Source organism: Oncorhynchus mykiss, chromosome 2, assembly GCF_057628025.1.
Source record: "Oncorhynchus mykiss isolate SJ-2025 chromosome 2, ASM5762802v1, whole genome shotgun sequence".
In the NCBI taxonomy this organism is placed as follows: Eukaryota; Metazoa; Chordata; class Actinopteri; order Salmoniformes; family Salmonidae; genus Oncorhynchus; species Oncorhynchus mykiss.
This window is the reverse complement of record NC_143023.1, coordinates 64,349,183-64,367,755: the sequence shown is the minus strand read 5'-3', so window position 1 is coordinate 64,367,755 and position 18,573 is coordinate 64,349,183. Positions and strand designations below refer to the sequence as shown.

The 18,573-nt window shown below is 40.4% G+C and overlaps 2 protein-coding genes across 3 annotated transcripts in view; one reads left to right on the top strand and one right to left on the bottom strand.

Annotated features, from left to right (window-relative positions):
- Positions 1 to 730: 730 nt before the first annotated feature.
- On the bottom strand, positions 731 to 17,425 carry LOC110501781 (sperm-specific sodium:proton exchanger). The gene is made up of 18 exons (XM_090204594.1): positions 17,048 to 17,425; positions 15,967 to 16,148; positions 15,635 to 15,775; positions 15,082 to 15,179; positions 8,672 to 8,791; positions 8,352 to 8,547; positions 8,033 to 8,227; positions 7,216 to 7,365; positions 6,944 to 6,995; positions 5,058 to 5,206; positions 4,783 to 4,908; positions 4,568 to 4,666; positions 2,765 to 2,917; positions 2,189 to 2,326; positions 1,722 to 1,910; positions 1,354 to 1,483; positions 1,069 to 1,109; positions 731 to 790 (listed from the first exon to the last, which is right to left on the bottom strand). Exons 1-18 carry the CDS (start codon positions 17,106 to 17,108, stop codon positions 731 to 733), a joined length of 2,280 nt encoding a protein of 759 aa, XP_090060720.1. The 5' UTR covers positions 17,109 to 17,425.
- LOC110493697 (galanin peptides) overlaps positions 12,228 to 18,573 on the top strand; it is a 28,185-nt gene continuing 21,839 nt past the window's right edge. Inside the window, exon 1 of one of the 2 annotated variants that reach the window (XM_090204578.1) lies at positions 12,228 to 12,461. In XM_090204578.1, coding sequence (XP_090060704.1) covers positions 12,380 to 12,461 — 82 coding nt within the window. In that variant the 5' untranslated portion in view covers positions 12,228 to 12,379. The remainder of the gene's footprint in view (positions 12,462 to 18,573) is intronic. The other variant, XM_090204561.1, reaches the window with a different exon arrangement.

Genomic DNA, 18,573 nt, shown 5'->3' with positions numbered 1-18,573 from the left:
CAACTGCGAGCCAAGCCTAATTGCCCAACATCAGTGCACGACCTCACTAATGCTCTCATGGCAAGTCCCCGCAGCAATGTTCCAACATCTAGTGGAAAGCCTTCCCAGAAGAGTGGCTGTTATAGCTGCAAAGGGGGGGCCAACTCCCTATTAATGACCATGAATTTGGAATGAGATGTTTGACGAGTAGGTGTCCACATACTTTTGGTCATGTAGTGTAGATGGTATCTGTGCCAGCAATGGAAAGGGGATAAACTGTTTATATAAGCACTATTCTACCCTATTTTCTCAGATATTAGATTTCACGTATTGTATTAATCTCAAAATAATTACTCCTAACATGACATTGATTCAAGAGTTTGACAACGGTCTTTAGGGATTCAATTCAAACAAACCTGGGGGCCTTTTCTGTTCAATTAATCTAGGTGTTCAAATGCTCATGTGCTTTGCTAGTACAGTGTTATTTTCCCAGAGTAGATTTTGGATTAGTCAAACGGCAGTTAGTATAGCCACTGCACAATAGTTGAGCCTTGAACAGCTTGGATGACAAGTAGGTTTAAGCTTAAAACAGTAACACACAAACGCTATATGAAATAAATATGTTTAATATTAAATCAGTATGATACATTTGAAAACAAATATTTGCTTATATAAGTTTTACAGATTCAGGTTGCCTGGCAGGTTGTGTCTGGGCCTGTATGGCCAGCAGTTGCACAGTCATACCCTATCATCACGTGGCCTTGTCAAGTGATGAACAACTTCTCTTTGGAGAACCCTCCTTAGACGTCACCTTCACAAAGAAAGACGGATGTTCCTCTCTGGGGCCACTATTTCACTTCATTAATGTGTTAAACATGATAGGGGGCGGCAGGGTAGCCTAGTGGTTAGAGTGTTGGACTAGTAACCGGAAGGTTGCAAGTTCAAATCCCTGAGCTGACAAGGTCGTTCTGCCCCTGAACAGGCAGTTAACCCACTGTTCCTAGGCCGTCATTGAAAATAAGAATTTGTTTTTAACTGACTTGCCTAGTAAAATAAATAAATAAGATACAGTTCATTATATTAACTTACACTTACTGTTCTCAGCAGCCCTGATCGATCATCTCTAGATGCTGCCGGGAGAGAAAGAGGAGAGTCCGATGTCAATTCACTTGCAATACTTGTAAAGGCAGCGACGTTGGTCATTGTACTTAAAATATCAATTATCTAAAGCCCATTTGAAATAATACTACTGAAGGGCTTGGTCATAATGTTAGTTCAGCATTCTGTCCATCTTACAAAGACGTACATCATTCTAGGTTCAAAAGAGAGCAGGGACACCCCACGTAATCACCCTGAGGCTGACCCCTCATTTACCTCTCCTATGAGCTGCATGTCTCAGACAGGGAACACTGTCCTGTCTTGGAAGCTCTGAGACGGTCTGCTTCATTTCAGAATGCTCACTTGGCACGATCAACAGTTTGGTGGTGTTTGCTGTGCCCAGTACCTATACCGAGTTGAGTTAAAACAAAATAAGTTAACACTTTCTGCATCTGAATGAAGAGGTAAAAACAATAGAAAGACATACAATAGCGCAACTTATCTGAGGATGTCGGCCATTTTTAACATGACACTTGTTGCACTGATAATGTCTCCAGCAGGTGGCACTATTTCCTAGTCAGTGAATGTCAAGTTGACTAGTGTAGCCACAGTATGAGAAGGTGACATCTGAGTTGTATAGTAACCTGGTGAGTAGTCCTGCTGATGAGAGCTGGGGCGTTGTAGGAGCACTGGGACGCGAGGTCATCACAACTCCCATAGATCACCACCACGTCCTCCATGGTGCCGTCGTACACGTCAAACTTCCTGTTCACCTCCACGTCTACCAGATAGGCCCGGGCCAGATGAGAACAAATCCTGTGGTAACTCCAGCCCTGTGAGGGAAAAGGATTTTGTTCAAATGATTTTGGAACTGTCTAACAATACTGTCTGTTGTCCGCTGGTTATACAGAATGCTAAGTAACGCAACTCACGCTCTCAATCTGTGCTGCGATTTACGGGCCATTTTCTTTGTTGTTTAACTTTATAGGAATGCTACAGTGGATGTGTAACTTGCAGAGTGTGAGACTCCCATTTATTTCAATGAAACCTGGGCGTAAGCAGTTTGGATCTTTACTACATATTGCACCATAGAGCGCTAAGTTGGTAGTACCTGATAGATAATGTGCTCCATGAAGGTGCTGGTGCTGATTTTCACGGCCAGGGAGCGCCAGATCATATACTCCAGAGACGGGAACTCGGGGAAAACATCAAACGCCTCAAACAGGGATTCAATAGCAATGAAGCAGGTCTGGGGAGAAACCATGGACAAACAATCAGGAAAAATATAGACAGGGGAAAAAATGGCAGATAACAATTGTCTCCATGGTTACGTGGAACAGTTGGAGAAGGGGCCTGCCTTATGGCTGGTTTATCAACCTCACAGTGACGTTTTTGCACACAATTATCTATGTCGTGAAAGATCACACCCTTGTCTGACATAGCTATTATCAGACAGAGGAGTAGATATTCAGTTACTTGGGCTTTCTCCAAAAAAACTGCATCAGATACAGGGCCATTCTGGAAAGAGCCTTGATAATATTGCCCACTTTGTCCATACTATTATTCTCCTTTACATTTGTACTGATCTGACCTTTGAGACTGAATAAGGTTCTCAAACACTTGTCTTCACTGACATTCGTAGGCCATTTCATGCGAACAAAGTTTAGTAAATGAACTGTAGAGAGACCTGAGTGGCTGTCTCACAGGTGACCGTCATCTCCATAGACTGCTGGGTGAGACAGTTGAGTTCTCCCATGATGGCCCCGCAGCTCCTGTAGTCTGTCAGCCTGGTCTTCTCCTTGGGCCTCTTGCCTCCAAGGTTTGGGCTTCCTCCAGTCATCTGCGATACAGTACGGTTCAGAGATTCACATCCATACAGCATAAGGTTATGACCACAGAGCGTCAATCAGGTGATTTTGTGCTTGTTTGATGATTAGGGGAGCTTATGCTATAAGACCAGCATTTGATTTAAATTACCTCATAAATAATACAAATAGCATCAACATAAGAGATCATTTCAAGGTACAGCTTCCATTTCAACAACCGGAAATTACACCTCTTGAAGAAGATGCATCAACCAGCGTCATCAATGTGACCCGGGGAATAAGGATGGGAGCTCTGAGAAGAGGATACTGCAGTTTGTAAGTGTGACAGCTGGTCTACCTCATACGTAACAAAGCATTTGCTTTTCTGCCCATCGTGCTGCTCCATGACTCACAGAGTCATAGAGCTTATTACACACTCCGTCTTCAGACAATGTGAAAATGACCTGTGACGTTGGTAAGTTCAAACCATTCTAGGATGAGGAGATCAAACAATCAAAAAAAATGTAGCAAAAGACAATTTCTTAATACAGTAATTGCGGAAGTTCAGCTTTACAGCGTGATTGAAATGTAAAAGGCAATGTTCCCGCTTAGTGGAGACTGCATTCACGGTAACCGCTGCATATGTCGTTTCAATCGGAAATTCTATCGTGGAATCTGTCGAGCTTCAGTGTTATAGACTGAATAGAGCCCTAAGTAACAAAGGGATGTTTGTGCTTTTAACATTTTACGACCTTGCTAATTACAAAAATAATTTGGAATAAAATACTGTACAATACAGCCCTCCTTCTACTACTTAGAGATTGTTGTTGCACTCAATATTTCTATTTGAGACTTCCCTTTCTAGTTTGTTTTCTACTATCCTTAATAAAGCTTCAACAAACAAAGTGTCCCTGAAGGTACTTTGGCTTACTGTATCTACCGAATGAGAAATTCGATATAAAGAAAATGTAGGAAACGTGTTAATCAATGTTTCTGAATATTGTTTAATATCAGGTCCTGAAACCAATGACTTATACTGCATTAACAACATGAATGGGACAATGACTTTTAAAAAAAAAAGTCCAGTTTTGTATTCAGAGGCAAAGAACCAAGAATTGGTATAGAAAATGAGCTGATTTTGAACAACGGCGTAAGATCACAAGGTAAGTAAAGGTGCCTGTACAAAGAGAGCGCAATTATCCCCTGCCTTTCAAAATGACCCATAATTGCACTGTCACACTGTAATGTGTTGAAATAGCTTACATTGTGTTCCATTTTAAGGTGACCAAAATGACAAGTGATTAAGTGTAATTTCCAAATATTAATAGCATTGACTGTATACTTGATGTTGGGTTCTACAGAGCTACAATGTGACGGAGTGAGGTAATTCGTTTGTGGTGAAGACTGGGAAAGAAACTACTGGTGAGTAGTAGGCAGATGAATATCAGCCAGTCATTATTTTGTTGGCTCTGAAAATAATGTGTCATGCCAAAGACATTCATTCCCAACTATTACATCTAGCAGTGATGTTTCAAGTTTGTGGTTTTTGTGTCTGATCATATTGCAAATGAAAACCGCTCGATACAAAAACGAGAATGCATTTTCAGAACAGTAACCCCTGATTAACACAACTTCAGCTCAGTAGTATGTTATCCCTTTTACTATTTGTGCGTATCAGTACATACCTTAACCAGGCCAGAGACAATCAAGTGTATTCCTTGAGGGTCATCATTTTCTTGTATGATGGTGTCTCCAAAGTCAAAGAAAAGAAGCTTGGCCACTGTCTGAAATAACACGATAAATAGAAGGAAAAAAATGGCATGAAAGAAACATTGGTATAATACAGAAAATAAAACCGATTGTCATTCTAAGGCAAGGGTCTGGGAGATGTGTGCTCTACCTTGATGAACTGAATCTGGGTGCTGTCTTTGTTCAGCCAAGGCAAATTCTGCAGAAGCTCCTCTGCTGTTGCTGCTGGGATTGTTGGTGGAAATTTGATCAATTTCTTCATTTTTATTTCAATCATCTGCCAAAGGGGAAAATGTAACATTCATTCATTTAATTTGTCAATAATAAACCTAACTCTCTGTATAGTCAGAGGTAACAATATATGTATATATTTGAGGAAATTCATTGGAAGCATTGTAAATGGCAGGAGGAACAAACTGAAAGCACCTTCTCCAGCTTTGATGCTTCTATGTCATCTAAGAGCCCCCCGGACACGAGTGTATGGATGGCGTCTCTCTCACTGTTCAGCACGGCTCGTATGGCCTGTCTGGTCTTCACCGAGATGGCAATCTCAGGATGGTCTCTCTGCAGCAAGCCTGAGAAAAGATCCCACACGGTGTCCTCAGTCACACTCCTGTCAGTTGTGAACTTAGCACACTGTGCGTAAGCTTGCCATCAAATAACAAAAAGAACCTGAGATGCACTGAGGGCTACATAATTATATTTCACAAATAGAAAATCAAGCTGTTTTACATATACTTGTAGTGTGTAATCCTGCTTTGCGTCTGTGAAGACTCCCTAAGGTCACCACAGATCTGCTCTTTCTAAATGCTAATGAAAGGTGTTATATAGTTTTCAGAAAGAAGCATCAATCTCGTCCAGCAGGAGAGCATGCTGGGAATCTGAGAAAATGGCTCCATGAGGTATTATTACCAGTATCCTACTGAGCCCTTGTGTTCTCCCAGAACACATTTAGGTCCCCTACTTTGAGGAGTCACCTATGTCCTGTTTCTGTCTTTGATGGGGTACAATGGACTGGTAGTTACATCCCATACCTTTTCTCCGAAGCCCTGCTAGCTTCCCGATACCAGGGGCCCAATCATTAGTATTTCCTGATGTGTCCCATTTCCTTTGATGGTTGTATCTAAAAAGATAGTTGCTCTAAAAGTACACAGACTTGATCCCCCAGCCTGCTCCCTTTTTCTCCCTCTCAAGTAAGTTTGGTCAGAACTTAGGTACGTAGAATCACTACAAGCATGACCAGAACAGCTTCAACTATACGTAAGTTAAAATGATTGTACGTCTTTAAAGCATGATTGGCTAGCAGTGCATTTTCCTCCATTAACCAAGGTACACAATTAGAATATCACACATTCTAAACTGGGTAGTTCGAGATCTGAATGCTGATTGGCTGACAGCCGTAGTATATCAGACGTATACCACGGGTATGAGAAGATGGAACGAGATGGATTTTGGCTGACATTCTGCACATTTTCTCATCGATGAAACATTTGATCTCAATAGTTTTCTGTTCCCAAAACTAGAATCTGTTATGAACAGAGTGGACTAAGTTTTGTAGACTTTCGCCTTTGCAATAGTTCGAAAAAGAAATCGGCATGGCATTGATGAATACTTGTTTCCTAATTGGCTTGATGGGCATTGTAGAGCGTGCATTATTTGCCTATAATGTACTGTAGAATTCAATGGCTATAATTTATTCTTACATGTTCTATGTTTGAGCTGCTTTTGAAAACAAAAGTCAAATTGAAAACATTATCGGCATTGTTGAATTAGATTTTAATAATGGCAAGCTAGGACTGATGGTTAGCTAAACTAGCAGGTCTGTTTGGTTACCACGGCAACTACTGTAGGTATCTAGTAAACTTGCTAGCTACTCGTGGATGTTGAACACATTTTATCGGCACAAGTGTTAAATTCTAGCCATGGTATAAAAGGGATAATAAACTGGGGGCTCTATGCGTTCTCTGGATAATAATGCACGTCAGTTCCACTCTGCTAGTGTATAGCGGAACACACTTTACACGTTGTTCATTATTTTCGATAGAACGGTTAGCCAGCCCCTCGTTGGTTAATTTTTTCATCTATATCAATTTAGGGGAGGTTTAATGTAGGATACTTGACATGTAAATAGGACTGAAGGATTGCTGCTGTGAAAGATGTAGGTGAGTTAAAGCCAACTAAGTATACTATATTTGTGATCTCACAGTGACCCTGGTTAAAGTGATGGCCTTTATTCAGCATGACTGATATACTGAAGATACAGACAGTGTACATGCAGTAACATTGCTTGTCTGTCTCCCCTACTCTCTTACCAATCTCCCTGACAGCCTGCTGGCAGTTTCTCTCCAGTATTATTTTCAATTTCTGCAACACAAGATGTGGTGTGATGTACATGATCCCAACACATTATAGGGCTATGGAGTAATTATTATTTGGCTAGATACATCTCTGTGTTGCAAAAGCACAAAAAAAAAGGTAAGTACCTAAGATTTCTTTACTATGAGAGAACTAAAAATGATATCCTGTTGTGAAAAGATCAACATCTGTTGCTGTATACTGTATTGTAAATGTCATTTAAAAACACCTTAGATATGCTTTTGTCATCAGAGATATGGTCAATGATCTTGCTTATGTGCTCCTCTCCGATGACATAGCCTTTCCCGATGTCATACCCAAAGCTGAGCTGCTTATGGATCTGCCGGTTTATGATTTCTATGAGCTTGGGAATGATGATCTGAAACATATACATTCAACAATAGATTATTATGATTCACAGCCTTGCTAAATGTAACTGGATAGATAACCTTAGAAAAATGTGCTGTAAAGCTATGTCAAATCTACACTGAGTGTACAAAATATTAGGAACACCTGCTCTTTCCATGACATAAACTGGCCAGGTGAAACCAGGTGGAAGCTATGATCCCTTATTGATGTCCACTTCAATCAGTGTCGATGAAGGGGAGGAGACAGATTAAAGTAGGATTTTTAAGCATTGAGACAATTGAGGCATGGATTGTGTATGTGTGCCATTCAGAGGGTGAATGGTCAAGACAATATTTAAGTGCCTTTGAACGGGGTATGGTAGTAGGTGCCAGGTGCACTGGTTTGTGTCAAGAACTGCAACGCTGCTAGGTTTCACGCTCAACACTTTACTGTGTGTATCAATAATGGTCCACCACCCAAAGGACATCCAGCCAACTTGACACAACTGTGGGAACCATTGGAGTCAACATGGGCCAGCATCCCTGTGGAATTCTTTGCCCTGACAAATTGAGGCTGTTCTTAGGGCAAATGGGGGTGCAACTTAATATTAGGAAGGTGTTACTAATGTAAAAAGAAAATGTACACTCAGTGTATATCACTGATCATAGATTTTATGGTCCCATCAAAACATAGCATACCTTCACCAAACGAAGTGCCCTGGTAAGGCGGATCATTTTAGACACCTTCACAATTTTTATCATGTGAATATTGACAACATATGCTGTGGTTTCTAAATAATGGTCCAGGAATATGTCAACACAAGCCAAGACGATAATGAAGAGGTCAAACTGGTTCCAGTGATTGAAGATATAGGCCTTCCTCATGGCCAAAGCCTGTAGAACAAGAGGAAATGTGTCACAGAGGGTCTTAAAACCCAAATGTTTGACATTATGTGAGGGTATTGTGTATTAGATGATTTTTAGTTGACATGTATTTTAGTTTAGGCCTATGTCCTACCTTCAGTATAGCCTCCACAAGATAGCCGCTGAAGAAAATGTAGTTGATAATACTGAGTTCTAGGTTATGTTTGTCACTGATCGCTGGGATGAACTCCAGGATGATGGGGAAGATGTTGAGGACAATCAATGCGTAGATGAAATACTCAAAGGGGAGGCTGAAGACAACCTGGTAGCACCGCTTGAGCATCGCATTCCTGAAATACAACATATCGTTGCGTACATTATGTGTCATTAGAGCAGTTATACAACACCATTATTTCACTGAGTAACCTGGTGGTCTAAATTAATTTACAGTAAATCTCAGCTGTGCTTTCTTACCTTGATGGTTTAAGTTTATCAAGCTTGACATTGTACAGCCAGTCCTCTAGACTCCTCCGAAGAGACACAAAAAACCCTTTCAGCTCCCAGTATTTCTTGACATCCTGAACACTCATGAACCTAAACAAAGACAGAAACGTATGCATTGCTCTCCCAATTTTTGCAAACATATCTTCTCCTATACTTAAACAGTCCTCAATGTATATCATATACCTGAACTAATATTTCCACTTTCTAAAAATAAACCACACATCATAGCTACAGTGCATTCGGAAAGTATTCAGACCCCTTGAAGTTTTCCATATTTTGTTACGTTACAGCCTCATTCTTAAGTGACACTCAAGTCTTGAGAAAAAAACAATACACTAATATTGCAGTTAGCCATGACAGCCTTTATTATAGAATGCTTGTGACCACACACACACACACACATCTAAATATTGCACTTGGGGAAAAAAAATAAAAATAGAAATAGAATGAAACAAACAGGCATTCTATTTTTGCTCTATCATAGTGGCCACTTTGTAAGGCTACAAAAATAACGTTCACTGAGTAAAAAATGTAATAATCCACCCTCACTCACACAAGTGTTACTGTCAAGTTCCACACAATAAAAGCAATATCTTTGGGCTACACTGCACATTATTACATTGTACACTTTCTGCCTGTGGACATCTGTTCTACAATGTTCCAGCAGAGCATGATATCCTTTGTTGGCATAATTGATCTCTTTCAGGCAGAGAGTACACCCGGCATACCCCTTTTATCCACTGTATTGAAAGAGGGAAAGTGTGTGGCATTTCTTTCACCTGTATTGGCACCTGTATTGGCATCCAGCATAAGCCAGGCCCAGCTCCACTTGATACCTGAATCCACTTGTTTAACCTCTATGGGATTGGAGTCCCCCCCTGCGGGACGGTTGAGCTAGCATATGCTAATCACATTAGCCTGAGGTTGTAAGTAACAAAAAAAAATAAAAAATCCCAGGACATAGACATATCTGAAATGGGCAGAAAGCTTACATTCTTGTTAATCTAACTGCACTGTCCAATTTACAGTAGCTATTACAGTGAAAGAATATCATGCTATTGGTTGAGGAGAGTGCACAACTAATAAACCAATTAGGCACATTTGGGCAGTCTTGATACAACATTTTGAACAGATATGCAATGGTTCATTGGATCAGTCTAAAACGTTGCACATACACTGCTGCCATCTAGTGGCCAAAATCTAAATTGTGCCTGGGCTAGAATAAGACATTATGGCTGTTCTCTTGCATTTCAAAGATGGCAAAAAAAAACACATTTTTTCTTTGTATTATCTTTTACCAGATCTAATGTGTTATATTCTCCTACATTAATTTCACATTTCCACAAACTTCAAAATGTGTTTCCTTTCAAATGGTATCAAGAATATGCATATCCTTGCTTCAGCTCCTGAGCTACAGGCAGTTAGATTTGGGTATGTCATTTTAGGCTAAACATTTTTTTGAAAGGGTCGGCTCCTCCAACAAGCAACGCCTCTTTTTTATGTAATTCTCTCACTCTAAAAAATTAACCACATACTGTAGCGGGAAAACATGAGTTCAATGCTAACAATACTTGTTCCACCACACTTTCTCCTTCACCTCAAACTTTCCAAATGCCAGTTGTTTTTCGGTTACAGCTCATGAAGTACACTTCATCACCTTCTCACCCCCGTCTCAGTGGTCAGGCGTCTCACCTACCTCTTCGTTATCGTTCAAGGACGCACTGCTGTAACTGGCAAACTGCCTTTGCACCCTACTGCTGTCTTTCCAGAGCGAGCGCTGATTCTGTAACTAGCAAACTGGTTGTCTTTTCTCTCTTCAGTCGCGTGCAGCATTCTGTTGTTATGTGAACGATTGGCTGAGCCTTGGATACAGCCAGTATTGCTCCAAACGCGCATCACTCGTTTGTTTACAGCCAGTAGTGCTCCAAGTGACCCCCCCCTCAAACTTTTCTCATCGAATCTACACGATTCACGTAGGTCACCTATTTTGGATTCAAAACAGCGAATTTCGACGAAAGGTGACTAGTTTGCATCCCTGATGAACAGAGCAAAGTACAGAGAGATCCTTGATGAAAACCTGCTCCAGAGCGCAACAAGACCTCAGACTGGGGCGAAGCTTCATCTTCCAACAGGACAACGACCTTAAGCACACAGCCAAGACAACGCAGGAGTGGCTTCGGGACAAGTCTAAATGTCCTTGAGTGGCCCAGCCAGAGCCCGGACTTGAACCCGATCGAACATCTCTGGAGAGACCTGAAAGTAGCTGTACAGCGATGCTCCCCATCCAACCTCACAGAGCTTGAGAGGATCTGCAGAGAAGAATGGGAGAAACTCCTCAAAAACAGGTGTGCCAAGCTTGTAGCATCATACCCAAGAAGACTCAAGGCTGTAATCGCTGCCAAGGGTGCTTCAACAAAGTACTGAGTAAAGGGTCTGAAAGTTTAGGGAAATGTGATATTTAAGGTTTTACATTTTTATAAATTTGAAGCAATTTCAAAAACCTGTTTTTACTTTGTCATTATGGGGTATTGTATGTAGTTTGATGAGAGAAAAAAACAACAATTTAATACATTTTAGAATAAGGCTGTAACGTAACAAAATGTGAATAGTCAAGGTGTCTGAATACTTTCGGAATGCACTGAATACTTAAAATTAATGATTAAATATATTTGCTCTGTATAACTAAATATATATATATATATATATATATATATATATATATATATATATATATATACACACACACACGTTTGACACACTTACTCATTCAAGGGTTTTCTTTATTTTTTACTATTTTCTACATTGTAGAATAATAGTGAAGACATCAAACCTTTTAAATAACATATGGAATCATGTAGTAACCAAAAAAGTGTTAATCAAATCAAAATATATTTTATATTTGAGATTCTTCAAAGTAGCCACACTTGACAGCTTTGCAAACTCTTGGCATTCTCTCAACCAGCTTCATGAGGTAGTCACCTGGAATGCATTTCAATTAACAGGTGTGCCTTGTTAAAAGTTAATTTGTGGAATTTCCTTCCTTAAAACCTCTTTTTTTTTCCGCAGCTTTTTGTTAAAAATCACGCAACATTTCAAAGTCCTGCTACTCATGCCAGGAATATAGTATATGCATATGATAAGTATGTGTTTATAGAAAACACTCTGAAGTCTCTAAAACGGGTTAAATCGAGTCTGTGGCTATAACAGAACGTGTTTAGGAGTAAAAATCCCTGGTAAAACTGTTTACCAAAAACACAAAAATAATATTAATCCGCCATTCAATGAATTGTTTAAGGCGACAAAATATATGCGAATCCCCTGTAAACGCCTACAGCTTCCACACGATGTCGCCATTGCTGTCAATTTCTGCCTCATTTATCCTTGGTTACGTCACGAATAGGCCCTTCCTGACTTGAGGCGCACCACAGGATGTTGTGAAAATGAAAACATGGCCATTGATTTCCAGACTTGCTGCTATCGAATACAGATTGCCCCGTGATCAATTTTATAGATTATTAACGTTTATTAATACCTAAAGTTGGTTTAGAAAAGTAGTTTCAAGTGATTTGTAAAGGTTTATAGGCAACTTTTGTAATTTTAAAAAGTGACGTTGCGTCTTGTAAAGGGGCATTTTCCAGGAAATGACTGGCCTTCAGCAAATGACATTTTGGGTATACAATGACGGATTTAAATCGGGAAAAAGACCCAATTGTGATGTTTATGGGACATATAGGAGTGCCAACAAAGAAGCTCGTCAAAGGTAATGAATGTTTTATATTTTATTTCTGCGTTTTGTGTAGCGCCGGCTACCGCAAAATCTGTTGTTTAGGTGACGTTCTGGTATTTTGGGGGGGTGCATGCTATCAGATAATAGCTTCTCATGCTTTCGCCGAAAAGCATTTTACAAATCTGACTTGGTGGCTAGATTCACGAGTGTAGCTTTAATTCAGTACCTTTCATGTGTGTTTTAATGAAAGTTTGAGATTTATCGAGTACTATACTATAGTACTATAGGTGGCGCTCTGAAATTTCCGCTGAGGTGTTCCTGTGCAGGGATCACCTCTTAATGTGTTTGAGCCAATCAGTTGTGTTGTGACAAGGTAGGGGTGGTATACAGAAGATAGCCCTATTTGGTAAAAGACCAAGTCCATATTATGGCAAGAACAGCTCAAATAAGCAAAGAGAAATGACAGTCCATCATTACTTTAAGACATGAAGGTCCGTCAATGCGGAACATTTCAAGACCTTTTAAAGTTTCGTCAAGTGCAGTCGCAAAAACCATCAAGCGCTATGATGAAACTGGCTCTCATGACGACCGCCACAGGAATGGATGACCCAGAGTTACCGCTGCTGCTGAGGATAAGTTCTTTAGAGTTACCAGCTTCAGAAATTGTAGACCAAATAAATGCTTCACAGAGTTCAAGTAACAGACACATCTCAACATGAACTGTTCAGAGGAGACTGCGCGAATCAGGCCTTTTTCTGCAAAGAAACCACTACTAAAGGACACCAATAAGAAGAAGAGACTTGCTTGGGCCAAGAAACACGAGCAATGGACATTGGAAATTTGTGAGACACTGTGTGGGTGAATGGATGATCTCCACATGTGTATTTTCCCACCGTAAAGCATGGAGGAGGAGGTGTTATGGTGTGGGGGTGCTTTGCTGGTGACACTGTCTGTGATTTATTTAGAATTCAAGGCACACTTAACCAGCATGGTTACCACAGCATTCTGCAGCGATACGCCATCCCATCTGGTTTGGGCTAAGTGGGAGCATCACTTGTTTTTCAACAGGACAATGACCCAACACACCTCCAGGCTGTGTAAGGGCTATTTTACCAAGAAGGAGAATGATGGAGTGCTGCATCAGAAGACCTGGCCTCCACAAATATCAAATACTCGACCTCAACCAAATTGAGATGGTTTGGGATGGGTCGGACCGCAGAGTGAAGGAAAAGCAGCCAACAAGTGCTCAGCATATGTGGGAACTCCTTCAAGACATTTGGAAAAGCATTCCAGATGAAGCTGGTTGAGAGAATGCCAAGAGTGTGCAAAGCTGTCATCAAGACAAAGGGTGGCTATTTGAAGAATCTCTAATATAAATCTATTTGTATTTTTTTAAAACTATTTTTTGGTTACTACATGATTCCATATGTGTTATTTCATAGTTCTGATGTCTTCAATATTATTCTACAATGTAGAAAATACTAAAAATAACAAAAAACCCTTGAATGAGTAGGTGTTTTGACCGGTAGTGTCAATACTTTTATTTTCTGCACTTTGAGAATCTTGTACAATGAAAATCGCTTTACAAATGAAATAAATTATTTATGTTTTTCAGCATCAGACCTGCCTAATTCTCACTCGAAACAGTTTGGTGTTTAATAAACTAAATTACACATTCTCGTAACATCTGACTCCATAGTGATCTGTACTTGCAATTTCTAACGTTAGTCTAGTTAGCTAACAATTCACATTTAGATATGATAATTTATCAAAAAGTAGTTTGGAAGTAACTAACATTACTAAGTTAGTGAACTAGCTGGCTACTTTTCAAAGAAACTTTAGTTAGCTAGCTAAGTAAACTAATGTTACCAATATGTATCTTAATGGTAACTTTATCGCAGTCAAAGATGATCTATTATATTGACAAAATAGTTTCTTTGAAAAGTAGCCAGCTCTAACAATGCAAATTCATGTCCTCAAAAATGGAAGGCAGGCGAGATCAGGTGGGACCATTCTAGCCAATTAAAAGGCAGATACGCGTGTGAACAACAGGCACAACAACTAAGTCATTTTTCTCAAAGTTGCGTGAATACCACGTGCATCCACTTATAGCAGTACGTTATTTGTAACAGCATAAACATTACGAAACTTCAATTAGATCAAATAAGCCTCATGTTATTTGACACTCTCTCATAGACCTCCATACAAAAAAAAATCCCACTTGGTCTGCTTATCTCATGTGAACAGATTGTGGCCGTTTTTATTTATTTATGTTTTAATTCTAAAAACCTGTTTTGGCTTTGTCATTATGGGGTATTGTGTGTAGATTGATGTGTGAAAAAGGATTTAATCCACTTTAGAATAAGGCTGTAACGTAATAACATTGCCATAGGCCAATAAACCTCTAGGACAATAATAGAATCATAACCCAGAGAGATGTCAAATATTTAAGGGGTGCTTAATCTAAGTACATAATAAGGTGCAATTACTGAGGTTAGAGTCTTCCAAGTGGTGCCCCCTTTTCCAAAGGGTGCCACACACTTACACAATGACTATAAAAACAATGGAAGATGCTCATCATAAACACATAGACCCGGACTGAACCAAGTGGTCCTATATCTTTTTGAGTGAGGTCAACGAGAGCAGCACTTACTTTCCCTTGTGGTCTGTCATGTTCTCAGCTGTATTGATCAGGGTCCTGGCTGCCTCTCGGTTCAGCATTCCAGCGCTGTACTGCTTCCAGTAGCTTGTCTGGTAGGAAACCAACATCAGTTTCCAGTTTAGGCACCATTCATTCTGGACTCTTAATGATTCATCGGTCAACTTCATGCTAAACACATTACATTCACCAAAGTCAATAGTTCCTTCCCTGTGGGCTAAAAAGTTAATTATATTCTTATGGATCATCCTAACCAAATTGTATAAGTGTATCAACAAGGCTACAACTAAGTGAGGAAAAGCAGGGGTACAGGCTGTGATTAAAGAAACAAAAACAATTTCTAACGTAATATCCTATCGAACACATTGATTTTACATATTTGAAAAGAACAGAACATTCGACCGCATCCTCTTTTTAGGTGAGCATTGCTTCCATGTGTTGTACATTGAACAGGCTGAACGAGCGATTAGGCCCCATCTCTGTACGCAAGGTCAGGGTGACTATGATGAACATTGTGGTCAGTAGGATCCAGTGGGGTGAACCATACCTTCTGAGCCTTCAGGATGCGCATGCGAGCCTCCTCCATCATGTCCTCCAGCTCCTGTGGTGATGGTGCATAGGGAATGTCCCTGTCACAGTCTGGGCACTTAGTCATCCTGGCTGTGGGAGAGAACTCTTCAATGCTAACCTGGAAGAAAGGGCACAGGCAAATACATATATTTTCACTCATATGTCAAAGTAGGAGTAAAATATAGATATACTGATTTGGGTGTTTTCACTGTAACACAGTGCCAAATGACTACAGATGATATGCATGTCGTCTTGTTTCGAATCGGTTACTTCTTCGTGTCAAAGAAAACAAAAAGAGACACACAATACCTTTTCATTGGGTGTTTTATAGGGGTCCTCTATGAGGACTCTCTGCTCTGCCATTTCCCAGTTAGCATCTGCTAAAAACCTGTCAATCTTCAACAAACTGAAAGTGTTCTGCGAGCTCTCCCGCACCCGCTGCACCGCACTATACATGGCCATGCGCCTGGGCACAGACACATCATACAGGCCTGGGAACACAAGATACATTATATAGGCCTGGGCACAGACACGTCATACAGGCCTGGGAACACAAGATACATTTTATAGGCCTGGGCACAGACACATCATACAGGCCTAGGAACACAATATACATTATATAGGCCTGGGCACAGACACATAATACAGGCCTGGGAACACAAGATACATTATATAGGCCTGGGCACAGACACATCATACAGGCCTGGGAACACAAGATACATTATATAGGCCTGGGCACAGACACATCATACAGGCCTGGGAACACAAGATACATTATATAGGCCTGGGCACAGACACATAATACAGGCCTGGGAACACAAGATACATTATATAGGCCTGGGCACAGACACATCATACAGGCCTGGGAACACAAGATACATTTTATAGGCCTGGGCACAGACACATAATACAGGCCTGGGAACACAAGAGACATTATATAGGCCTGGGCACAGACACATAATACAGGCCTGGGAACAAGAGACATTATATAGGCCTGGGCACAGACACATAATACAGGCCTGGGAACACAAGATACATTATATAGGCCTGGGCACAGACACATCATACAGGCCTGGGAACACAAGATACATTTTATAGGCCTGGGCACAGACACATAATACAGGCCTGGGAACACAAGAGACATTATATAGGCCTGGGCACAGACACATCATACAGGCCTGGGAACACAAGATGCATTGTCAGAGAGAGACAACCTCTTGCTGCCTAGGTGCTCCTAAGTGCAGTTTAGTTGGCCTCGCAAACATGGTTCGTTGGACAAAGCCTACGAGGAAAATGAATGGTGTTTTTGGATGTTTTTTTTGGCCGAACCAGATTTGAGAGGACTACAAGCTGACAAGGAAGAGAAACTACTTGACACAGTATACCTCACCTAATAGTCTAAGGAACCAAGTCATCGATGATGCATTGATAAGAAGTGTTAGGACCACCATTCCAGAAGACAGGACCAAAATCTGTAACAGAGATGATTTTCAACTGTCAATATTGCAATTACATTAACCGGGACCATAAGACACTGCTATCATCATGGTAGCCTGCTAAAGGGGTAGAAAGTAGCAAATACAAAAAAATCCCTACCTTTTCTCTCACTTGCTCTTCATCTAAATCGTCTGACTGAAAAGCCATGAGTGTAAGACTTAGACAAAAGGCCCCCTTGGTCCCGCCCCAGACACAGACTGCTGCCCACCGCCAGCTGAAGCCATAGCCAGTGCGTACCAGGAAGGGTGACAGTGCAATAACAGTCACAAGTCTGTAATAGAGAAAGAAGAGTCCCAAACCAAACTGATACATAACATTAGCACATGGTAGAAAAACTGGTTAAATGCCTGATGTAAACTCATTAAAACAGTGATGTTCTTTACCTTATGATGTACATAGCAAAGTAGAGCACTACAATGTTGAAAAAATCGTTGACGCCCACGTGTTGAAATGCTCTGGCTACCACAATACCAACAATGAAGAAAATTAAGGTGTTGGCCAAATAGGTCAGCATCTCCCAGAACCTATAGAAACATTTGAATATTGTCTTTAGAAACTATTTTAAATTCAGAAAACACCACAGAAAGTGGATTTAATTATCTAGACTCACCGTAAAAGAAACACTTCAATTTCTGGGCTGAAGTTGACAGTGTCCAAGAGAAGCCCCATAATGAGGACAGCTATGACCCCAGACATGCCTAGCCATTCAGCTAAATGACATGAAAATGTTCATTAAACAAATTATATTTATTTAAGATACATTTCTTGCTATTGAACAAACAAAATGACGTCATTTCTAAAAGGACGTAACAAAAACTCCCTTACCGAAGTAAAATGTGATGTACGTCATTGCCAGGCTGATGGTTATTTCAATCAGTCCATCGTTGAAGATGTACGACAGCCAAAACATAATGATTTTAGACATGATGAACCCTAAAAGAGGGCTCCCGAAGACTTTCAATATCAGCTTGATGGTGAAAGTTGTTGCTGTGGGATGAAAACATTCACATGATTACAGAATATTCCTTCTTTGAACCCAAAAATAGATACAACTGTAATTTCATAGATACTGTACATTGTACCTTCAAAATGACTAAGATCAGTGGCAAGGTCTTTGAATGCTTCAAATGTAATGATAGAGGCGCCATCACTGAACAATGACTCTCCCTCTATCAGAAGTATGAGGGGTTTGGCTGTTCCTGTAGAGAGGGACATAGTGAGATCCTACCAGTACAGCTGATATCATTAAATTGCATTTTTCTGCAGAAAGATGTGTATTCTTACCGAGACTGCGTAACAAAGCCGTTGATATGAAAGGGTCAATGGTGCTTACAATGGCTCCAAACATCATGCCAACATACCAGTCCCAGTTGTAAGCATACACTTTCACAACTAGCAATGCAATCATAGAAGAACTGA